At 30.4% G+C, this 25103-nt stretch overlaps 3 protein-coding genes across 8 annotated transcripts; 1 reads left to right on the plus strand and 2 right to left on the minus strand.

Annotated features, from left to right (window-relative positions):
• Positions 1 to 8918: 8918 nt before the first annotated feature.
• LOC130671113 (carbohydrate sulfotransferase 4-like) lies at positions 8919 to 12294 on the minus strand. 2 transcript variants are annotated; one of them, XM_057474816.1, is made up of 7 exons: positions 11914 to 12294; positions 11715 to 11836; positions 10660 to 10772; positions 10367 to 10602; positions 9989 to 10175; positions 9735 to 9914; positions 8919 to 9663 (listed from the first exon to the last, which is right to left on the minus strand). In XM_057474816.1, exons 1-7 carry the CDS (start codon positions 11933 to 11935, stop codon positions 9342 to 9344), a joined length of 1182 nt encoding a protein of 393 aa, XP_057330799.1. In that variant the 5' UTR covers positions 11936 to 12294; the 3' UTR covers positions 8919 to 9341. The 2 variants fall into 2 exon arrangements, with proteins under 2 accessions (XP_057330799.1, XP_057330800.1); XM_057474817.1 differs by lacking the exons at positions 11715 to 11836; positions 11914 to 12294 and adding an exon at positions 10824 to 10879 and having other exon boundaries at positions 10660 to 10751.
• A 4639-nt stretch (positions 12295 to 16933) lies between these two features.
• On the plus strand, positions 16934 to 18689 carry LOC130671644 (uncharacterized). 4 transcript variants are annotated; one of them, XM_057475681.1, is made up of 4 exons: positions 16934 to 17172; positions 17398 to 17691; positions 17755 to 17914; positions 18263 to 18689. In XM_057475681.1, exons 2-4 carry the CDS (start codon positions 17596 to 17598, stop codon positions 18403 to 18405), a joined length of 399 nt encoding a protein of 132 aa, XP_057331664.1. In that variant the 5' UTR covers positions 16934 to 17172; positions 17398 to 17595; the 3' UTR covers positions 18406 to 18689. The 4 variants fall into 4 exon arrangements, with proteins under 4 accessions (XP_057331664.1, XP_057331665.1, XP_057331663.1 ...); XM_057475682.1 differs by having other exon boundaries at positions 17417 to 17691; XM_057475680.1 differs by having other exon boundaries at positions 17428 to 17691.
• A 149-nt stretch (positions 18690 to 18838) lies between these two features.
• Positions 18839 to 24781, minus strand: LOC130671643 (alpha-mannosidase 2x-like). 2 transcript variants are annotated; one of them, XM_057475677.1, is made up of 4 exons: positions 24498 to 24781; positions 21926 to 24400; positions 21715 to 21867; positions 18839 to 21427 (listed from the first exon to the last, which is right to left on the minus strand). In XM_057475677.1, exons 1-4 carry the CDS (start codon positions 24621 to 24623, stop codon positions 20846 to 20848), a joined length of 3336 nt encoding a protein of 1111 aa, XP_057331660.1. In that variant the 5' UTR covers positions 24624 to 24781; the 3' UTR covers positions 18839 to 20845. The 2 variants fall into 2 exon arrangements, with proteins under 2 accessions (XP_057331660.1, XP_057331661.1); XM_057475678.1 differs by lacking the exon at positions 18839 to 21427 and adding an exon at positions 21461 to 21651.
• Between the last annotated feature and the right edge of the window lie 322 nt (positions 24782 to 25103).

The raw sequence follows: 25103 nt of genomic DNA on the forward strand, positions 1-25103 counted from the left end.
CGCAAAAATGGAAGAAAATAAAAAAAAAATTAATTTTTTCATTTTGGTAATGATTACACAAATTAAGGAACATAACTTGTTCCGTTAATTGTTTTGTAAAACTTTGAGCAATCAGTCTGGACAAACGGTTCAATGGATCAATCTGAAAAATTTCAAGGGTTTTTGGGGGTACATTAAGCTGTAAAATTACCTGGCAACATTATTTTTTTTATAAATATTTGCAGAGTAGCGATGAGTTGACTAAAAAACCAGAAAATGGCCATTTTTGTGGGTTTTTCAAATGGATATCAAGGATGAAAAAAAATTTTTTTTTGAAATAATCGAAAATGGAGCTTGTAGGGAATTTATTCAAGTTTATTAAACTGCCCTTTAAATTACTGTGTGACCATTACTTGCTGAGATATCAATAATCAAAGACAAAAGGATCCTTTTTCATTTGAAGGCTGATATCTCAGCAGCAAATTGTCGTACAGAGAAACAAAAAAAAGCAAATTGTAGCTAAATAAATTTCCTAAATGAGCCATGAATTCGTTTTATTGAAAAAATTTTTCCCGGCCCCGTAGACCTTAAAAACAAAACCAAAAAATTTAGAAAAATTTTGTCCTGACCTTTTTCTTATGATTCCGCAAAAACCGTGGCTCGAAAAAATATTTTGCTGAAAGATCTTCAAACTTTCTTCAAATTTTTTTGTTCCTTTAATTTTTTGGATAAGTGTATAATAGATTATTAATAATTGATTGTTTTGAATTTAATAATTGGTACAATACATTAACCAAAAGCTGCACAAACTAAGCTTTAGCCGCCATATGATTACATGATATTTTTTTTTTTAATGTATATTAAATTATTTATTTTAAATTATTAATAAAAATAAAGTAGCCAATGTATATTGTAATGATACATTTTTTTAGTTCAGTTTATTCTTTTTCATGTCAAGTAATGATTTTTAATTCATTTGCAGCACATTTAAAGTAGATTGTACTGCTCTTATAAAATTCCAATTAACTGCAGAAAAAGAATGGTTACGATTAATGGAATTTGATTTGAAGCATGTGAGCCATGACCCTTCTGAAGTATATATTTTTAATTAATAGATACAATAATTATATTTATAAATATAAACTTGACGTAAATTAAATGATTTTTTTTTTTCGCCAGAATTTAAATAAATTTTACCCAGAAAATCGAAGAAAAAAACTTGCTGATGAGCAACTTGAAGAAATATTGAAATCTTTTCCGTTGGGTTGTAACACCAAACTTTTGCGAGATCATATTATAAAAGAATATGACGTATTTTTAACGCTCAAAGATTTGTCCTCAACTGGTAAATATCAAAACTCAAAATACAAATATTTTATATAAAAAGAAAAAATCAGTAAATGAAAATGACTTTCAAGAAGCGCTGACATTTCTGAAAGAAAAAGGTGTGTATTAATACTTAGTGAAATAATTACTGAAAAATCGTAAATCGTAAGCAAGATAATTGACTAATATTAATACTAACCCGAGTCGAAATTTAAGTCGTAGATTCAACGTTTTGAACGTTGAAATCGTAGATTCAACGTTTTGAACGTTCAAATCGTAAATTCAACGTATTGGACGTTGAAATCGTAATTTGAACGTATTGAACGTTGAAATCGTAGTTTGAACGTATTGAACGTTAAAAACGTTAGTTGAACGTATTCAACGTATTGTGAGCGTAAATCAAACCGATAAGGAGTGTAAATAAGTAATATCAAAACTATTCAGATAACCACATGCTTTCAAATGGAAGTACGATAAAAATTATTTTTATAATTCTGTTAGGAGAATTTCAGTTTTTTGGTTGAAATTCTACCATCTGTTCAATGAAAATACTTAGTCCGAATTTTTTATTTGTGGAATTTTCTGTTGGGATTTTCTATAAGTGATGGAAAAATAATTTATGAACGAATTTCACGATATTCCACCCCTCAGCGGGTTGCGGGGGTGGGTATTAACAATGAAAATTTTAAATTTCCAAGCTATAGCTCCTATCGACTTCAAATTCGGTAGGAATCTTCTTTAAGTGATGTAAAAATAATTTATGAACAAATTTTACGATAGCTTACGCCACAGGAGTTGCGGGGGTGGGTGTTAACAATGAAAATTTTTAATTTCTAAGGTGTAGCTCTTATATGCTCTAAATTTGGTAAGAATCTGTTATATGTAAGGTAGAAATGATCTAAGAGCGAATTTTATGACAACCTACTTCCAATATAATCTGCGGGGGTGGGTGTTAACAATGAAAATCTCTCATTTTAACATAATAGTTTCTATGGACTCGAAGTTTTGATGGAAGCTTTTATTTATAATGTAGAAATCATCTCGAATAGGATCTTACGAAATTCTATATTTTTTTTAAACAGTTGAATCTATATTTTTTACGTTCAATACGTTCAAATTACGATTTCAACGTCCAATACGTTGAATTTACGATTTGAACGTTCAAAACGTTGAATCTACGATTTCAACGTTCAAAACGTTGAATCTACGACTTAAATTTCGACTCGGGAATAGTTGTCTATTTGGTATGGTATTCAGCTTTCATCTTAGCCCTTGATTGCTCATTCTCAATCTTTTACTCTATTTTTCTATATTGTCTAGTTCCAACTCTCTGAATACTTAAGTACATATCTTCATTTATTTTTGGTTATAAATAAATTTTTTTTTCTTTATAACGATAAATGAATTTTTAAAAAATGCCTTTTTTATGACCAAAAGTCGATGAAGTTATAAAATTAGAATATGATAGTGAAGAATTAATACCTTTCTAATATACTGTTATCTCATTTATTAATTGATTTAAAAAAACATCTAGGTGCTGATGTACATTACACTAAGGTTGACAACGAAGTCAAGGGAATTTATCTTTCGACCCCTGATATGAAAAATTCAATGAAATCGTGGCTTGAATTCGTGTGCATCGATGGAACTTATGGACTTTTAAACAATAATTTAGTTTTAATGCTAATCGTTGTAGAAGATTCAAATGGGCTGACAAATATTGTAGGAGTTGGGTTATTTTGGAACATGAGGACATACCATCAATGAGTTAGTTCTTAGAAACTTTCAAAAATGATAATAAGGATGCTTGTGCAAAAATAAAATCCTTTATGGCTGATAAAAGTGCAGTTGAACGCCATGTTCTGAAAACTCTATTCCCTGGGATACCTGTATATATTTGTTTATTCCATAGCATGCAAGCGATCAAACGAGGGTTATCAACGAAAGCAAGAGGCTTATCTAGAAATGAACAAGACCGTATTTTCAAGTTAATACAAAATTTGGCTTACAGTTCTTCAGAAGAAGATTACGCAGAAAAATATATACAGTTTTCTAGAGAAGTCCCACAGTTAGTGTTAGATTATTACAATGACAATTGGCACAAAATAAAAAATGAGTGGACAGTGTACAATATGAATGATGGTAATTTGTTGAATTTTACCAATAATAGAGTAGAATCAATCAATCAAAAAATTAAACAAGTTGTTCATAAACGAAGCACACTCTTGAGTTTTCTTCAATCATTGTTTATAGTTTTAGAGTCACTCAATTCAAAGATAAATTTCAAAGCTGCTAAAAATTATATTTTCCAACTATAAACAAAAGTATAATGATTTATTAACTATAAAAGCATTCCAATTGATTTTAACTCAACTTCAATATTCAGAAGCGATAACGATACATAAAGACAATAACGATTTCTTTTACGTGAAGGACCAACAAAAATATAGTATTACAGAAAAATCTTGCTCATGTAATACCTGGAAATCATTGTTATTACCATGTCGGCATATCTTTGCATTACGAAAACAATTAAATATAACGTTATTTGATGAAGAACTTTGTGATCAAAGATGGACAAAATTATATTATAGGAAAACACAGAGAATATTTAATCCAGGTACACTTAACAATAAACCAATCGTTTCAGTTTGTAATTTAACGATGCTGCCTATTAATCCTGTAGAACAACGGAGCAGTGTCCTTGAATCATATATTACTCCTCTGATAACTGTGATAAGTAATTACTGTGGTTTTGCTTTTTATGAAAAACTGAAAATTTTACAAAACCAACAAAAGTATTGGTCTAATAATATCGACGTCGTGACTCTTGAGGTACCTGCAAATGTAGGTAAAAATTTGATTAATACTACTGATTTAGGCAATGAATTAGGTATATTCAAAAAAATGAGCGTGCCAGAAAAGAGAAAAATTACACTAAAAATAGCTGAAAATGTGACGAAAACGTGCAGTTTATATAGTGCGAAAGATTTGTTTGAAAAATTAGATATCTTAAAGGACCTGAGAGACTTCTGGGGTCAAAATAAAAAAATTGAAATAAACACCACGTCTACTACTGCATTGAGAAATAACATTATTTCTGAAAATAAAAATTGTAAAGATGTTTCACTTTCCACACCGATAAAAATAACAGGACACTCTCGGTTCAGCTCAGTAACGATGCCTCCAATTATTAAAAACAGAAAAACTACTAAATAAAAATTCAACAAAAACACAAAGATGCCAGACAAAAATTATGTAAATTCATCTAAACAAACTGAATTCGTAGCACAGCCTACTGCAGTTACTCCAGTGGAATTGATGTTGATGCCTGAAAAATATGCTATAAATCCATCTGATCAAATTGAATTTGTAGTACAGTCTGCTGAAGTTACGCCAGTCAAATTAATGTTGACGTCTGAAACAAATTCATCTGACCAAGCTGAATTCGTAGCACAGCCTACTGCAGTCACTCCAATTAAATTAATGTTGGCGCCTGAGAATAATCAAGTCAAGTTATTTGTACTCTCTTCCGTATCAAGACAGTCTGAAGTCAGTCCAGTTGTTTCAACATCAATGCCTGATGTTACATTTAGCTCTGAGTCAGCTTTGCATCCTACGCCCACTACAAAGTCCATTAAAGTTAGCTATCGGAATTCTAAAAAAGAATATAAACGGACCAGTTCTTTACCAACTAAGTTTGAGTTATTGTCATTGGATGTTAAGTTGCCAATGATTTTGTCTTGGATCTTCACTGACAACAAATTCGTACTTGAAGTTTACAATAAAACAATTCAAAAAATTACTTTACTTCATTTAAAAAAAAATTTCTGCTGGTGCTTTAGAAGATCCAATAACACAAAGTCATCTTTTATTAATTAAAAAATACTTCACACCCAAGTCATTTGAATTATTGGAAAAAATAATTACTGAAAAACAAAGCAACGGTCCGTGGACCTGTCATGATTGTAAAAAATCTCTTGGCGGTAGAAGTATTCAATGTGAGAGCTGTTTATTTTGGTTTGATTGGTCGTGCAATAATATTCGCTGTAAGCCATGTGGGTCCTGGTTCTGCAAAAATTGCAGCAACGTCAAGTAATTACTGACAAAATTTAAAAGCAACTATTATTTTATTGGTGCAATTAAAAATAAATGTTATTCGATATTTTTTATTATAGCGTTTGTGTTGAATATATAACTTAAAACGATAATTTTGATTATAAAATGTTGTCATAAATAAGAAATAAAATTATATTTTGTCATTAAAATAAAAAATAATATAAACAATGTTAATTGCGATTATTCATTTTATTATTTGAATTCACTTGTGGATTAACAATAATATCCTTATTATTTAAAAGTGTCGAATAACTGTGGAATAAATTATTCGAATAATGATTAAGTTGTTATTATTATCTGTATCTGGACAATAAAGATTTATATATATATTGTAGTGATTGGTATCTTAAATTAATATCACTTATACACTACAATGATAACCCACTTATATTAGAAATAATAACACCACAATTAACAGCAGTAAAAGAAAGCAAGGGCAATATATAGTTTATTGAGATACAATGTTTGCTGTTTAACTGTCAATATAAGACTGACTGACTTTAATCGCGCATCTATAAAACAAAAGAAGAAGGCATTTGTTTTCTAGCTATTCAAATATTTAAAAGATCAGTTTCACATTCGTTACAATATATATACATTTTAACGGGTTTTTCACCACCGGGGATCTACCGGAGTGAAGTCCGAATACACTTACTGTTTTTGGCTACCTTGTTCACAAACTCTTAAATTGGGCGCCAGGTGATTTTATAATCACCAAATAAACAATTATCGAAAATGTCGGCTCAGGGTGGCGGATCGGGGAAAGGTCAGGCACTTAAGATTACGATAAATAATTGATCAGAACTAAACAAAAATAATTAATCGTACATTGAACACAGAATCATAAATTGATCGGTATCACAAATAAAATTATCGGTTACAACAAAATAATAATTCGCCGTTGTCGGCTTGACTCGATATAAACAAAATTATCAAAAAAAAATCGTAGTTGACCGGAAAACACAATTAGTTCATTGCTCGGAGAAAACACATTCGGTTGTCGAAATAAAATAAACTTATTTGAAATTATTAAAATATAAAATAATATTTTATTTCGGTAATGCGTTAAATTGCACTATCATACCGATTACACGTAATTAATTATTTCATTAATTAATTATTATCGCACTTGACTTGTTAATTAACAAATCGGTTGTACACTTTGTTCCGTTTCGGGTCGAGGCTTCGGCTTGTTCACTGGTTCACGAACTCGGTTATTGTCGGTCGAAATTAATTGTCGCGATTTATTGTTTGTTGATCAAACTCGGATTGATCTTCAGTCGTAATTCAAATTGTTCATACGTCGGAATCGAAATTGGTCCTTTGGTCGATTCGGATTGTTCAAATACAAAAAAACGTGACCGTTCCGTTCGGCGTCTATCCCGGATCTCCCGTTTCAATCAATGCGTCGGGTCGATTGCTCGGTCAAAGTCGGAATGGCGATCATAGTTGTCACCAAAAGTTGCTCACCGGGTAATTATTTATTAAGTAAACTCAGATCAGTGCCCATGTAGGGTGACTGGAGCTGTAGAGGAACCTAATCAAACCTAAACCAAATAATAAAATAATTGATTGAAAATTAAATATTAAAGCTATAAATGGTGTTCGTTCTGTTCAAAGTAAGCACTAACTTATCAACAAACCATTAGGCTCCCAAAAGTTGAGTAACGTTTATCTAAATTACAACTTTTTAATTACTTTATTTGTTCCGAAATTCTAAAGACAATGAATTGCACTAGTTACTGCTATGAACACCTTGGACCATTAAGTCATAATTGAAATTTTAAATAAAACTTGTAAGCCGACGTAGTGCTGATATACCGATAAATTTGTGATCTTAAATATTAAACGCTCTTAAATATTGTGATCTTAAATATTTCCGCTTTACCAACGGCAGAACGTATCTACACGGTAAGAAAAACATCGCGGATATCACTATGCCAGTATGGGCGTGAATGCCATAGTGTATGGTATCGAAGATTTTTATAGGTTATAAAATTATATGCATAGATGATTCAACCATTGCGGGAATAGTAACATTGGCAATAGATGTCGCGGACGCCGCAATGTCAGTATGGCCATCAGGCCCACATTGCGTTGCCGTATCCACATTGCTTCTGGCCGATAAACCTAGTCTAACGACATCTATATAGTTTTGGTGGTAATACGACAGTACACATTGATTGACACGCCAAAAATTATGGCGGGAAAAACTAGTAGCATTGTGCCCTCGGCATTGTAGTATGGGTCTCAGGGCCATGTTGTTTCGCCGTGCCTGCTATGCATACGTGTGAGCAATTGGCAGGGAGCCTAGTATATGGTGGGGACAACTGAAACGATCGCAGCGCTCGCTGTGGATACAATTTCGTTAAATCATGCTCTCTTTGAATATAAACACATGAAAATTAAGTTTAAAAATAGTTCATAAAAGTTATTGTGTCGTTAATGTTTGCCTCCGCTCATCGTTTGAGGTTAAAACAATATTTTATAATTTATTGATTCAAATCCGGTTTGGATAATGATTTTTATCATTGCCTAAAAATTATTTTTTAACCCTTCGTTACTCGCGCTATACGGTGATTCCCTGTACAACACTACTTAAGCTAATAGAGTTGGCGTGAATATGAGTGAGACACTAGAGAAAGCGCTTGTAACGGAAGGTTAAAAAAACATTATGTTTTTTTAGTTACGATTTACAAGCAAATTATCATGAATTAAAATAAAATTATTTTCTTCAATTTTGTTAAAAAACTCAATTGACTATTCTACTATTTTTTAAACCATTATCATTGTAGTTGTCATATATTATTTGTTTTGATTTTATCGGTTAACCTTATTCTATTCTAAAATAATAGTGTTTATTATTTATTAAAATTTTTTATACTTAATTTTTTTATCGAAATATATTCAATTTAATTTTCTCTATCAAAAATACAATTACACTTTTTTATTCATATCATTATAAATTTTTATATTTTGATTTTATAACGAATTTTTATTTTTTACACTGATTTTATATATCTTTTATAATTCTCGAGCATGATTTTTTGTAGCCATCAGATGTCGTTTTCGTCGCGCTCCCTGCCAATACAATAGATCCAGTAGTATACATTGTAGTAAACAACGCCATACTTCTGGGACTTGTTGCAATACTGTTTTGGAATATTTCACATACTATTTTAGTATCTGTCTTGAGACCATACTAGCATGGTGTTGAACGCCATGCATTTCTTACCGTCTAGGAAAAGAGAATGAATGCTTTATAAAAAACAAACGGTGATGATAATAATACACTACAATTAATACACAAATTAACATTATTTATTTATATGAACGTTGTTTTTAATGAAATAAAGACAAAAATTCCACAAATGTATTAAATTTTAGTAATATTTAAATATTATTATAATAAAATGTTTTAAATTAATATACCCAACAATCGTATTAACAATCATTATTTTTATTTTTTTATTCTCTATATAAATTTTCTGGTGATTTTATTCTACAGACTGTTGACAATAATTATCCATATTAATTTTTCGTTTATTATTAAATAATTTAATTTAATTTTACTTATTATAATGATTGAAACATATACACATCAATTATATATTTACATATGAGGATTTTTTCTCATCACCGCCATATATCAAGAATTTTATTGTCAGTTTTGTTTATTGCGATATTGAATAATTTGTTTTACTTCAGAGCCCTCAACTTTGAATGAAAATCGATTTTACTCGAAATTAAAGTTATGAATATTTATTTATTTAACGCCCTCGGCAATTTTACAATAAAAATTACAAATGTATTAAAATGTAAAGTGTTATGCTAAAATAAGAACAATTATGGTATCATATTAAATGCCCTTTTGACATCTGTTCATGTGGTATTTACAACTAACGTCATACTACGAATTAAAACAGTTGATAATCTTTAACAATTGGATACAAATTTTTTTGGTGAGTTTCGTTGACAGCTGGAACGTACCCCCATAGTTTCATTGCAGTTGAACAGACACGTTGAATTTCTTCAACTTCCGAAAAATTCAAATCATTCCGCCAGTGAAAAGGCGCCTTTTTTGAATCACGGAACGAACTGTAACTACTACCTAAATCATTTTTAGTATGTGTTTCCAAAAATTTTTCCACATTTGAATGAAAGTTCAGACCATAAAATTCAAATATTTCTTTCGCTTTATGCCGAGGATCAAGAGATAGATCTTCATACCGTACGACTCTAGAAAATAAATTTATCGAACAGATGAATTAATAAACGATGCAAAAATTATAATGTTTTAAATGTCGTACTTGAAAGTATGTGGATATTTTTTTTTAAGCTCGGCGGCAACTTTATAATCTGATACCATATCGTTACACAGAACTTGTGGATCTGAGCAATCAGTAGAATTGTGACACCAATCAAGTCGCCTACGCGATTGCATGACTCCTCGTGGATCTCTCACTATTAAAATCATGCGGACTCCCAAGCTAGCGCCAAAAGTATTCAGAAATTAATTAATACTCATATTGACATAGAACTGCATAATAATTAAAAAGATTACTGCTCGTCCTCCAGTAACAATTGAGCAGACTCTAATGACAGTCGAACAAATTTTATTGATTGAAATGGATACAGTCGACAAACTGCAGTTAAAAACATTGGATCTGAGCATAAGTCTCTTTGATTAACACAATGCGTCCCTAAATCTTGATTGTGTTTGTAAATCCATTGCTTGGGTTCGACGAAATCTATAAAATGTTCCACGCACAATCGAATAATTATGTTATTTTTTTTTTAATTCGTCTAGCACAGTAAATCTGCTATCAAAATTTTCACTAAATTAACGTTAAATAATTGTCATTTATTAAAATAAAAACTATAAATTATAATCATACGTCAGCCGAAATAACATCACATGAAAAGATAAATTTCAACTTACGTATTTTATCAAATTCACAATTAAAAAATTTATAAATATTTTTAATTGCAGCATCAACTAATGGGAGATCCCGAATGTGCACATTACCAAAGTCCCGCAGTGGTTCGTATAAATAAAAATTTGCAGGATGCGAGTTAACTATATCACCAGTAAAAGAACTTCCGGTTCTCCAGTCGGCAATAAGAACACTTCTCATTGGTTGACCGCCTTTTTCCATTAATAAGTCATCAAGATTGCTAAATGAATAAAAAAGAAAATCATGACGCCCTTAACTTATAATTTTCAGTTAATACCTTATATTGCGACTGAATTTCCCATTGGGAAACTCATAATTCTCCATTTCATGTTTGATGTCACGTCGCAGCTGATCAACAATATTCTGAATCTTTAATGAAAGAGTATCTTCCTTTAAAAAAAAAAGTTCAATTTTATAATGTAATGCAATACAATTAATTACATTATTTTGAATTTAATCCGGAGACACGGCAGTGTTCGCGCCAAGTACACGTCAAACACAAATGTGTGTGCGTGTACATAAGCGACGCAAAACGGCCTTGTCTCTATCCCTGAGTCAGAGGCTTGTTGAACCTCACTCATATTTTAAACTGATAAATATTAATAACTATGGCATGTTTTAATATTTTATCTATTTATTTATCAATAATTAACTTATTTCTACCGAGGTTATCCACATTTTGTTGTTTCATGGAAAAAAATGAATTATATAAATTGAGAACGACAAGTAATATAATGATAAAGTGATCAGTAAATACTATCATTCTAAATAGTCATTTTTTCATTCATGATTAAAACGTTAATAATTACAGGATAAGTATAAAAATTTATTATCTATGCAAGAAAAATTACTATTAGAACTTTAAAAATCGTAACTGATACTCAATAAACATAAATAAGTGAATATTCACTAATTCTGAGTACCAACCGAACCACTTTTTGAAATAAGTGGTTCGGTTTGCACTTCGAATTAGTGAATATTCACTTATTTTCACTAATCCATGTTTAGAGAGTACTTGAAATATTGACAACATGTATTATAAAATTCATTATTTTGAATGTTAAAATTTCCCATATTGATACCCGGGTTCCGGGTTATAATTTCAAACACTAATTTTTAAAGTTTATTTTTTTCCGTGTAATCTGTTTTTAGGGGCGATATCAATTTTCAATGATCGTAAGGGAATTTGAGAGTAGATGCAATAATTGTTCATGATAAATGGATTTCGATGTTTACTTGATATTTCACGAGTTTCTTGTATGACAGGTTATAATTTCTTTTTTTTTACTATTTTATATATCTATATAAAATGACGATAAATTTTTTACTCACTGATATAATTGGCTGTGGCTGGTACTCAGTAATTCTATTATAATAATGAAAAAAAAATACAAAAAAGCAAAAGAACATTAGGACAAGTAGAACAAAACCCGTTCTTCTAGGCATTCCACTTGCTGTAAAGAAATTATAAAAACAATTCAAATAAATCAAAATTAACAGTAAAACTCCCATCAGGTCCACATTCACTTACATGTAAACTTCTTCATTGTCATTTAATTCCACGTTATTCTATTGCAAATCCAAATAATTGAATAATTTACTGTAAATTGAGCTGTTACGTGGTAAAATGAGTTACATTATCGATAGATATCGTAATTTTTGACGGAGTGTCACTTATCCAATTCGTAATCAGCAAGGAGCATTCAAACGAGTTTGCCGATTTATCGCCGGGCGCGCTAATTGAATAAACTCGCACGCCAGTCCCAATTATAATCAACTAGGAATGAAATTTTCCACTCGTGGCTGAAAACAATCGAGTGCAATTTATATAAACGGAGACAACTGCGGAGACGTGACAGAGCCGGGTGACTAGCTTGACGTAGGACTGTCGACTACCGGAACATCAGGTAACCATTCAAGTCGCACTCGACTTTTATTGTGGAACTAAGCGACAACTCTATTCATTTCTTTGCCGAATACCAGGCAGGGAGCCAGTATTCTTTTAATTGTGTTACGTCCTAGAGTCGTGTCGGCTTGTGATCTGCCAGCGCGAATTATTTGAATTGAACGAGACTAAAGATCTTCGGATACATGGGTAGTTCTCGAAAACTCGAAATAACTTGGTCGTTAATTAAAGAATAAACATATTTGATTTATTCATATAAAATAGAATAGTCAGAGAATTGAGTTGAAATTACACTTGAGTTTTACAATTACTATTTGACAAATATCTTCGAGTCAGAATAATAATATAATTAAATTAAACCGGGAGTTAACTTGCGTGTTCTAAACCGTACTGTTATAATTTCTGAATTATGTGAGAGTAAGTAAGAGCGTAAGAGAATGATGCATCAGGCTTCGGCTTTTTATATCTTTACGCGAGCCAACACCTTAGAGAAAAGTGGGATAAGGTATGAGGGCCTGATTCCCAAAAGTGGGAGTTTGTTATCATCGTTCGACGCGGATGCTGTTGCGTCAGCAGTCGGACGATGTTATTCGATGTTTTCACTTTTTCGTGAAAAAACTAATTTCACCTATTTATTCTTTTGACATTCATTACTTGTCGTACAATTTTTCTTATCTTATAACAGTGCTAAGCTGTTACTCTGGTCGTCCTTACAAAGGGCGCCACTGGAAGTAATAATGGCCTCCCAGAGCCGGATCTTAGATCATCAGGGTCGGTGTAATTTTTGTTAATTGTAAGAGAAGGATGACGAAGGATAACTTATAAATAAATTATTATAAATTTTACTTTACAGTTTTATATCTTTTATTTTTTTAAACCTTATAATCTTTATCTCACTTATAAACCTTATAAACCTTTTACTTATAAACCTTATGACCTTTTTATTTACCTTATAACTTTTTATAGACCTTCATAACCTTTTATAAACCTTATACACCTAGTAACCTTATATACCTTATTATTTTATAAACCTTATGGACTTTTTTATTATAAACCTCATAATTCTTTATAAACCTTCTAACTTTTTATAAACCTTTATAACTTTTTAAAAATCTTTATACCTTATTTTATTTTGTAACCCGCAGTATTTCCCTTAAACCTAAATTTGTTTATTAACCCACAATTTAAAACATTGTCAATTACCTTTGACTAACTTATTTAACAATTTACCTTGACTAAGCCAACTATCTTTGGTGACTTTACACACACACACACTTTTTAGACCTTAATAAGCCAAGTACTTTTGGCATCTTACAATACTAATTTAAAATCACTTAACCTTCGCGAGACCTTATTTCTCTATCTTTTAAAATCATTGATCATCCTGATCTATTTTATACACACACTCTCACTCGGTCCCCTGGACTATTTTACACACACATTGAATTTAAGATGGCTTCCTTCCGCCACTATCTTCCCGCCATAACAAATGCCAAACACATTTAATTCTAGTTGATTATTAATTTTAATTTACGAACTAATTTATTTAACTACTGACAATTAAATTTAACGCGACGAAATCCGACGTACAACTACGTACTTGAATTATTTTTCCGGCTTCCTGCCCGGAATAAATTGAATGAATACCTTTACAATAAAATTCTCCAGTTCCTTTCCTGTAGTTGTAATCGTCCGTTGTTCTGTCTTGATCCGTGTCTCGTCCTGGATATTTGGTCTCGTGTTTTGTCCTGGTATGTGTATCTTTTCCGGTCCGTGTATCCGTCTCGTTTTCTCTCGTACTTTACCAACCCTTGTACTCTCCTTCAACCTGCTGTTCAGACGCAATCAGTAACGTTTTCAAAAGTACCGGCTACCTGCCTGGTATCTTGTAATAATTTTGGAAAATTTATCGCTTGGTCCCACAATATAAAAACCAAGTCACAATTACATAATTACCTGATAATATTTTTGCGGCGTCTGAGTGTTGGCGTCTGACTTGATGTTAGCTTCCCTTAGGTCCGTCTGGTCCAACCGGATATCTTCGGACTTCGGCCACTCCTACTTAATTCTAATTGGGACTGACGAACGAGCCTCCAATTTTCACTCCCCGGTCGACTAGTCGCATCCTACCCCGGATAACTCTGGGTGGTTATGCAACATTATCGGCAGTGTGCATAATAGATTTAATTTTAGTTTAAATTGAATGCAGTAAATCAAATTTACCCCGTTACAATCTATTTTTATTGATCAACATTCTTTTAGAGAAATTGTCAGCAATGAATAAATATTCTAATGCATTAAAAATATCTTATCTATTTGACTATTTTTAGATTTATACTTATTAATATAGGGGAGCCTGGGGCACGATGGCCCCCTTAAGCCGTTTTTTTCTTTTTGTAGCTTTTAAGGAGGTTTGGGATGTGCAGTCTGTTCACTACGTTTCATCTCACAACACATATATATAGATACACCATAGAACGTGACTTGAGAAAGATTTATTTAGCTCGAGACTGTACCTTCCAAAAATGTAATAAGCTTTTACTAGTGATTTAATGACATTTAGCTTACCGAAATAATCTTTCATGCATTAAATAACAAAATTAATATGAAATAATTGATAATTTATTTTAAATTTAAATAAAATAATAAGTTATTTAATTTTAAATATTTTTCAAAAAGTTTGGCAACGCCGCAAATTTTACCGCGGTGTGTTAGTTCATTGTTAAATTTTTGAATAATAAAAAGAAAATGAGTAATGGAAAATAACGTTATTTTTAACTACGTGAATATTTATGTCATGTTTTATAGTAAATAAAAAAAATTTGATAATACTTTCCTTTACGTATTTGACTTTTCCGCTAACCTATTTCATTGAAACTTTAAATTTCCCGCATGACCCCCCAAGTGGCCAGCTCAGCTTTTTGTTGGCTTTTAGTTATCTATTCCAAGTCAACTTTTTGCTATTTCTAAATGTTATCAAAATGGTAACAAAAAGTACTTTTGAAAAAGATAACTTTTAAAAGTTGTCTTAAAGTTAACATAAAAATGTTAACAAAACCCGGGAAAAAATGATTTTGCCTAATTATATATAATTATATATGATTATATATGGAATATATATAATTATATATGGTATTATATATACTTATATATGGTTATATATAGGCCTATATATAAGTATATATAGCCTTATATATAATTAGACCTAATTATACCGGGAAAAAAATGATTTTGCCTAATTATATATAGAATATATATGGTTATATATAGACCTATATATAAGTATATATAGTCTTATATATAATTAGACCTAATTATACCGGGAAAAAAATGATTTTGCCTAATTATATATGATTATATATAGAATATATATGGTTATATATAGACCTATATATAAGTATATATAGCCTTATATATAATTAGACCTAATTATACCGGAAAAAAAATGATTTTGCCTAATTATATATGATTATATATAGAATATATATGGTTATATATAGACCTATATATAAGTATATATAGCCTTATATATAATTAGATCTAATTATATCCCGGGACAAAATGATTTTGCCTAATTATATATGATTGTATATGGAATATATATAATAGTATATACCCATATATAGTTGTACATGGGTCTATATATGATTAGATCTGATTAGACCTGACCTATATAGACCCATATATAGTAATTTTTATTATATTTTAGATCTTTAAATCTATATATAATCAAATATAAATTAATTATTTATATATATATATATATATATATATATATATATATATATATATATATATATATATATATATAAGTTAATATTTTATTTATAGAATATATTTAATATTTAGTTTTTCTTATTTAATATATTAGATGCTCTATGGTCTTTATTGATATTTCATAATCAGTACTCGTTAAATGCATTATAGTTTTAGGTGTATATTTACAGAAATAATGATTACAATTTTACTATAAATTATAATTTTAAAATATTTACGAAGCGTTACATTATATTTTTCAGTCTGTTAAAAAAGTAATAAACTTATGTATAATTAAACGTATAATTAAAAAAAAAACTTCCCTCTGAATACTTCAATATTAATCGTACATGAACATACGTAATTGTATATAAATTACACATAATCATATATATGATGAAACCCGCCTAATTTTCGGATCTAATTATATATAAAATATGATATATATGTATTATACATAATCATATCTAATTATATATGAGTATATATAACTTATATATGATTATATATAATTAGACCTGGCCAATTTTCAGATCTAATTATATATAACGTATTATATATAATCATATATAACCTATATATAATTATATATAAATTATATATAATTAGACCTGGCCAATTTTTAGATCTAATTATATATAAGGTCTTATATATAATTATATATAATTAGGCAAAATCATTTTTTCCCGGGAATATAATATGAAAATGTTAGCAAAATGTTACCATAAAATGTAGTTATAAATGGTGACTTTTTAGAGATAAATAAAAGTTACCAATTTAATGTTGATAATTTATCATCGCTAAAATGTTACATATATGTTGACTTTTTAGTATTATTCAAAAGATAGCATTTTATTGTTAACATTTTACTAACAATTTTGGGTTAACATTTTGCTAATATTATAGTATTTCATTTTGTTATCAATTTGTTGACATTTAGATGTTTTCAACCACAAAAAAGGCGGTAAACGCTGTACAAGCCGCCATTTCGGATATATATATATATATAAACGCTCGAGTGTGATGTGAACAACATAACCTAATATTATTTTGTCTTTTAATTACTGTGAAATAATTTATAATATAATTTATAGCTATTGATTAACAATACTCAACGGTTCATAAAAGGTAAAATTTTATATATAAGTATGGAAAATTTTCGACAGCGGATACGAAAACCGCTTGATTTGCTTGGACCACGACAACTAAAACGACGTACGCAACAAATACTTGCACTGGAATATTTGTTATCTAACTTAAATAATAATAATAATAATAACACTAACATTAATATTTACAACAATAACAATAACGACAACGACCATGACGACGATAACAGTAGCCGCGATTCAGACGTTTCAGATGATCCTAGCCGTTTTTCAGGAGCTGTCGATCAAGCTAATGATGAGCCTTTGCCATTGATTGATGGGCTTAACTTTTTTGATCAACCAGTAACCCGATCAGAGTATTAGTTACTTAATTTCCATGTGAACAATCAAGTTGCTAGTGGTGATAATGATTCGATTCTTACTGAGTTCATAAAAGAGTGGCATGTTAAACATAAAATCACACGTGAAGCGACTGACGAACTTTTACGCAAACTTCAATCATAGTCTCAAGAACAATGTTTCTATGCAAAATGAATTTGTAAGTACTAATTAGCTGTTGATATTTCATAATTTTTGAATAACTATCATAAAAATATTACAGAAAGACATGATACGGAAAGCTGGTGGTCGCAATGTACAAAAAGCCACTCGTTTTGCATTGGAATCATTCATTTCTGATGAGTTGGCAAAACAAGTGACATGGTCCGGATTACACAGTGAGATTAAAATCTCAGCATGTTTCTTCGTAGAAATTATTAGTGGTAATAGAGCGATAAATAATATTGTAAGATTAACTATCCTGCTTAAAAAATCCGATAGATTCTCATAGCTGTAAGTATAAGGCCCTATACTTAACTATAGCACTTCTCATAGAACAAATTTATTCTTATAAAATCTCTCTAGGAATTCATGAGAATCTATTGGATTCTATGAGATTTTTTAAGCAAGGTATCTACTCTTCAAGTTCTAGCAATAACTTGCTTTTTGAAGCCTTTGATTGATCTTTCTACTGTCAAAGTAAAATAATTTACAACCAAACAAGCTATAAATAAATGCTGTATTTAAATTATTATGTTCATTAATTTTTCTTCGTTTTTTTTCTTTTTTAGAAATTTTATTAAGCACTTTGAACGTTACAAAACCTGATGTTGAACATCAAATGAAAGCCTGGTTTCAACGCGGTAGTGACCGAGCCAATAAGAATACCGATCCTACAAATGGTTCTGTCAAAAAGCAAAAAGTTGCCAAATAATTTGTAGTTACGATCTTTATATTTACAAGTTGTTTTCAAAAAACTTTTTTTTAATAGTATAAAGAGTTTTCTGTTCTCTAAGCCTAAATTAATGATCTCAAAACATAAAAGTAAGCTTATCAGATAAAAATAAAACTATAAGTTAGTGTCACCAGTGCGCTAGTCACAACAACTAGTCTTGATATTAAGCTCACAATTATTATTACTATTATTGTTATTAATATAAAACCTATGAATGTTGTAAAGAAATTGTTAATAAATTTAAGCATTCCAATTATAAAAAATTGTATATTTGTCACAATAAACTGCGAGTGATTACAATTTACAAATAAATATAAACACAATTCTAAAAATATTCTATCATGAAATGAAATATTTATTTTTTCTTGTTTAATATATGTATATAAACAAGAAAAAATAAATATTTCATTTCATGATAGAATATTTTTAGAATTTATGTTTGTTTATTTGTAAATTTTCAAATTTCCCGCGGTTTATACTACCCCTAACCTCTAATGATCCTTAAAATTGTTAACATTAAATCAACTAAAATAAGACTGATTTGTTAAATTAAAGTCAACTTTTTTCCATCAACTTGTTACCAATAAAAAGTTAACAATTTGTTATGTTTTTGGTAACCAAAAACACATTGTGATTTGTTAACAAAAAGTTGAAAAATGTCAACATTAAGTTATGAAAATGTCAATAAATAGTTAACAATTTGTTACCAAAAAGTTATCTTTTTGAGACAGAAAAAAGTTAACATTTTGCTGGACATTAGTAGTGATATTTGTTGATAAAAATTTGCCTTTTTACATCTCAATATAAATGTTAACATTTTTTTTGTTAACTTTTTCGATACGAAAAAGTTAACATTTGGCCACTTGGGCCACTATTTACAACGATGCCGTCAACATAACCCACATTTGCTATGGCTGACTATTTTTTTGAAATTTAGAATTTTTAAACTGAATTAATTTTATAATTAAGTACCCTGAACTTGATTTTTTTTTCAATAATTTTTGAAATTTTTTTTTTTACACAATGAGTTTTTCAAAGCTTTCTCATTATTTTTTCATCATAAAATTTATTAAAACAAGAGTAGGTGTGAGATCTGGTATATCATTACAATGTTAAATGACCTATATTTAATCTATATTGATTATATTATCTATTTGACCTATATTAATCTCGTATTATAAATAAACTATGAACCCTAGGTCTCTGAAATTTTAACACAACACGTATTAAATATATTTTTATCGATCCTAAAAATTTTTAATTGATCTCGAAATAATGATCATTATTTCGACTTTACTCCCATACCTCCGACTTTACCTCCTTAGCCATCAAATTCGTTTATTTTCCGTCTATTATGGAAGAATCAGTCGAAATTTTTCAAAAAACCGAAAAAAAATTTTTTTTTCTGGGGCAATGTAAATCGTTCGCTAAATTGACATAAGTTCTACTAAGTAGATCAGTATACTTGAGTTGGTTAGGTTATGTGCTTATGTTTATTAGTTGATTTTAATACGAAAAATGTGTCAAATTTACACAAATGTTCTGTTAAATGTACACAAATTTTCTGTCAAAAAAACAGATTTTATGTGTTCAATTTTATTTAACATAAAATTTGTGTTAAAGATCAACACAAACGCAATGTGTTGAATTAACACAATACTTTGTGTAGACTGTTTGCAACAGACGATTTGTGTTGAATTTAACACAAAATTTCTAACTGTGTCGCAAGGATTTGGCAATCTTTCATGATGTTTAATCTTATTATATGAACTAGCTCTTAGTGATATTATGGTCTACTCATATCGTTTTTGTTCGATTTTAACTAAGAAAAAAAATTTTTTTATTAAAAAGAATAACAACGTGTTTTGTTGGATTATACTTTGCGTCTAGTTTGTATATAAGTTAACTCGTTAAGTAAAATAAATATACACTTTTAATTATCTTTGATGGCCAACTTCATGGTTTCTGATCCCTGATTAAAAAATTTCATTGAAAAGAATTGAAACTAATTTATAATACTCTTGAATTTTGTAGAATTTACTGATTGGAAGTAATTGAGAAGTATCCGAGGTCGTGAATTCATTTGAATTTTTTTAAATTATAGACGAGACCAGAAATTTAGTTTTATTTACTGTTTGAAATGCATTCAGAGAAATTCAGAATTATAAATACATTTTAATTTTATACGAAATCAGAAATTCAATAATTATTTAGTTATTGAAAAGAATAAAGTTCATATTTCATTTTTTTCAATTCTATTTAATGAATTTTTTTAATTAGGGATTGGCGTTATGGTTTACGCGCGTAGCTCCCAACTTTATTCTCAACTAAACGCGCCAAAAGACGTAAACTTTAAAAATATCCAGTTTCGCACAAACATATTGTTTTTTTTTTTTTTAGTAGATAAACTTAAAATTTTTTAATGGTTTTTTCTAAATAAAATCGCCGAAAGTTGATGTGGGCATAAACTAATAATCTGCGATTTCAGTAACGGCCCAATATTATTGAAAGTCAACGACGATTCATTAATAGTCCAGTCTTTAATGAAACTAAATAATTTTCTAATATTTATTTCACCATTATTTGATAATTTTGAACGTCCAATGATTTCATCACTCCAACAAGTATCGATAAGTTGACGGTGGAATACTATACCAAGACCTTCATCAGCACTTTCAGCTACTGGAAAAACACGAAGATTAGCAATAGATAAATCTACTGGGAGATCAAAATTTAGAGGTGTAAAATGGTTTTTATAATTATAATCAATATCTAGTGCCGGCTGTGGATGCATAGTGATAAGAGGATGTAAAATTTCATCTGACGCCAATAATCCACCAATAGAAAGCGCTCCTGCAGGGTGATTCACTGATAAAGTATTGCAGGACGATTTCTTTTTTTCTAACACTAGCATAAAGATATGGTTTGTTGATAACTTATCTGTGACTCCTTGTCCAAGACCAGGCAAAAAGTCCTGTATGAATCTACGATTTTGCATTATCTGAGAATTCATACGGTAATAAATTTCGTCAATCATTTCATTTCTATTAATATTTATTAAGGGACCGTTCATAAAATAGGTTCACGCTTATGGGGGAGAGGCTGTCGCTTACTGTGACAAAGAGGGTCGGGGAGTCTAAGGAAACGTGACCTTCGCAGCTCATCAAACAATTCTACGATCGAAAGTCATTTATCCATATTTGTAATTATATAAATATTTTTACACTGTAAAAAAAAAAAAAAAACAGTATTTTACGAACGGCCCTTAATGAGGACTATGCTAATTACTTCAAATTGTCCAGAAGCCATGGATGCCGCTCCCAACGGCTGCCCTGTCACGATTGTTAATCGTGTTTTTTTATCTTGAATGTAACCAACTGTTGGAAGAGGATAGTAATTAGCTTGGGTAGGTAATTTTAAAAATCTTTGGCGCTTAATCATCTAAAATGAAAGTATTAATTAGTGAAAATTAAATAAGTGATGAAATAATTCTACGCACATTAAGACCATTTAAATCGGTGAAAAACTCATCACCAGAAGAAATGTTTGTGCTTAAACGCATAACCAGTTCAAAATTTTTTGACTCAGTAATATCAACTTGATTGGAAATATGAAGTCCTAGACCATCGCTTCCAGGTGAATTGAACAACGTGTAAGTGTGTTTAACATGCGGCAGCATTACAAATACTCTCGATAAAATGGGACCCGTGACCAACCGAATGACACGATCATTAGTCATGTAAATAGGATCAGGATCTGGTTTATTTGGTATAAATAAATGACCGTCACTATCCCTAGTTTCATATTTAACGAATTCCAAATTTACTGATGTAATTGTATCTCCATTTCGCAAAGATTTAAGAAACCCAGACTTTGAAAAATCAGCCGAAGTATCCGGACGTTGTTTAACTGAAAATTCTTGTGCAGAAGGAATAATTTTGAAATCATTAAATCCTGGTACACTTGATGGGGAAATTATTGTGTTGAATAGAGTTATATTAGCGAAATGAACACTTGGAGGCAAATTGTTGATATTTTTAACTGAATCGATTAGGTATGTATTGAGTCCAAAACCAGATATAGTAACGACAAATGATAATTCATAACGGTTGTTTGAAAGTTCTGCCGATTCAGTCCAAACGGGTGATATTTGACACTGCAATAGTTTACCGCGATAATTGGTAACTTTGACAAAAGGCGTTGATGTCATTAATGTCTGAACTCTGATTTGTCGTCGGGGTAATGAATTATAAATGATAACTCTTTTAAATGATTCGCTGGCGTTAAATGATAGGACGTACCTATTTCCGATACTGGTATGGTGAGACCTAACTTGGTCTAGAGATAAATAAACCGATTCAGGTTCTAAAAAGGGGCTTTCGGTATTTATTAATAAATGCGCTACTGATTGCTGGGTAATGTGAGCTGAATCATTGAGAGCAGTGATTATTTTTTTAGCATAATCTTGAACGACGTAGTCTGTAGATACCCCTGTAATAGCATCGTGATGCTGGAACAACGAGTGCCACTCCCTTGCTTCGGTAATGCGTTTCTCAAAATTACCTTTAACTAAATGCTTATGACCAAGTGCCCATGCGATTGACGACAGTATTTCGGTTCCACGCAATGCACACATAAGAACGCGGTCGAGCCTTTTGTGAAAAGGTCGTAATGTATAATATCCGCTCCAGTAATCCTGGTCTTTGTCGGAGTAAGTAAAAAAGTCACCAGATAAACTTGGTAGCTCGTTAATATTTTTGTCATTACTTAGTGCGTTGAAATAATCCGTTAGTGTCCCAAATTTAATGTCGACATTGAATTGCTTATTTTTATTCATATATTCAAACAATTTTTGATGATTATTAAACTGGGCATCCCATTCAAAGTCTGTACTATAGCTAAAATCGTCACCCAGTGGTGCTAAGACAACGTCTGATTCGTATAGTTCGGATTTTTTACGATATTGGTCTAATAATAATTCAGCAAGCTGTGCAACGTTTGCTCCCGTTATAGCTTTAGCTCGCGTTTTTCCGGAACAACTAGTCTGATCATTCTTTAATCGAAGAAAATCAAATTGACAACAAACGTCTGGGTCTGGACCACAACTAGATCTTATATCGTAGTGAGAAAAAGGCATCAAGTGTGTCAATATTTCTGATGATCCAGTGGTATCCCATAACTGCCGCCATCTAAATTCAAGATTTTTATCTCTAGCCAAACGTTTTTTTACTGAATAATGTACACGCTGAATGAGAACATTTTTTAATCCTGAATTTTTAAGGAGATAAGGCATAGTCGGTGATAACCCAAACGGATCGATTGCCCAACCACTGGTGGGCTGATAGTCTAAATTTGTCTTCAACCATTGATGACCGACTGTTAATTGAGTCAACTGTGCCATCCAGTGTGAGACGGCTTCATCTGGCATGACCCACCCCCCTGAAACTATTTCCAACTGCCTATCGGCAATTAGACGTTTCACTTTTTCACGGGTTTCTTCCGACTGTTCATCCCACCACAGTTTGAAAAATGATATCTCAGCCCATATAAACTTTCTAAGTTTATTTTCTGACAATTTTATCACCATATTATCTAAAACATGTCGCGTTGATTCATTATAGTAGTTTTCGAATGTTTTCATCCATCCGGGATCGTTGTGCGAGTGAGGCACAACAATAACTTTAAGTTTTTTTTTTTTATTCCATTGTTCTTTGTCGTAACTTATATTCCAACCTTGTGTCCAAACGCCACCTTTTGGATTATCGAATTCTAACTGACGGTACAAATCTAACATCTGGACATCAACTTCGGGTATTTTACGCATGTCAATAATACACGTTTTCGAAACAGCCAGTTCACTAGATTCATTATTAAGCGAATGTTTTAAACTTTCTTTGATTTGATCCCGTATTTTAGGAACATTATTTAAATCTATCAATCTAACCGGTTTATTTTTAAAATAAAACCGTGGAATCTGAAAAAAAAAAATTTTTTTTTAAATACGCACCTAACAAATACTATTTACCCAATAGAGAATTGGTATATAAACGATTTGGTTTAAAAAAACTTACAAAATTACTCATTTTAGGTATTTCCAACACGAAATTTTGATTAAATGAAAAATAAGTCATAAAAAAATACGCAATGATCCCGCAGGTACAAATACTCGAAAATAATTTAAAATAACGGAACTTCATTGTAATAATTGCTCACAGAATAATATTTATTTATAATTATCACGGATTATTCTTCAGTATTTATAAATAATTATAACTCATTGATAACAAAGTTATATTAAATTACACTGGAGAGCGTTATTTTTTTAAAAATAAAAGTACAGGTAGAGTGGCTTGCAAAAATTTCATATTTTACTGATATACATGTTTGTTTTACATACTGTAAATAGAGGCCAATGTGGCCTATTTTACTTTATCTAATCTATCTAAGTTATTATTCGTCGTAAGTTATAAGTAATACTTCGGTGTTATGTTGGAATAAAATTCAGTACAATAAGAAATTAATTTATTCGTTAAGAATGAAAACGTGTATTAAGGTACCAGCGGGTAATAAGGCCTAGCTAAGGGAGATTTTGAATAGAATCGAAAATATTGCATTTAATTATCGAAATGTATCATTGATCTTTATTTCAATACATTAGCCATAAAAGATAATGAAGT

The sequence above is a fragment of the Microplitis mediator genome, chromosome 7 (assembly GCF_029852145.1).
Source record: "Microplitis mediator isolate UGA2020A chromosome 7, iyMicMedi2.1, whole genome shotgun sequence".
Classification (NCBI taxonomy): domain Eukaryota; kingdom Metazoa; phylum Arthropoda; class Insecta; order Hymenoptera; family Braconidae; genus Microplitis; species Microplitis mediator.

Bases quoted from the DNA above. Each gene is read 5' to 3' on its own strand.
- LOC130671643 (XM_057475677.1), bottom strand. From the start codon at position 24,623: ATGAAGTTCCGTTATTTTAAATTATTTTCGAGTATTTGTACCTGCGGG. The intron at 21,868-21,925 runs GTGCGTAGAATT...CTTTCATTTTAG, and splicing joins CCGATTTAAATGGTCTTAAT to ATGATTAAGCGCCAAAGATT. The intron at 21,428-21,714 runs GTAATTAGCATA...ATGAATTCTCAG, and splicing joins TGGCTTCTGGACAATTTGAA to ATAATGCAAAATCGTAGATT.
- LOC130671644 (XM_057475679.1), top strand. From the start codon at position 17,596: ATGTTAAACATAAAATCACACGTGAAGCGACTGACGAACTTTTACGCA. The intron at 17,692-17,754 runs GTAAGTACTAAT...AAAATATTACAG, and splicing joins TTTCTATGCAAAATGAATTT to AAAGACATGATACGGAAAGC. The intron at 17,915-18,262 runs GTAATAGAGCGA...TTTCTTTTTTAG, and splicing joins CTTCGTAGAAATTATTAGTG to AAATTTTATTAAGCACTTTG.
- LOC130671113 (XM_057474816.1), bottom strand. From the start codon at position 11,935: ATGACAATGAAGAAGTTTACAT. The intron at 10,176-10,366 runs GTAAGTTGAAAT...AACATTTTATAG, and splicing joins TTGTGAATTTGATAAAATAC to ATTTCGTCGAACCCAAGCAA. The intron at 9,915-9,988 runs GTAATCTTTTTA...TTTTGGCGCTAG, and splicing joins TTGTTACTGGAGGACGAGCA to CTTGGGAGTCCGCATGATTT.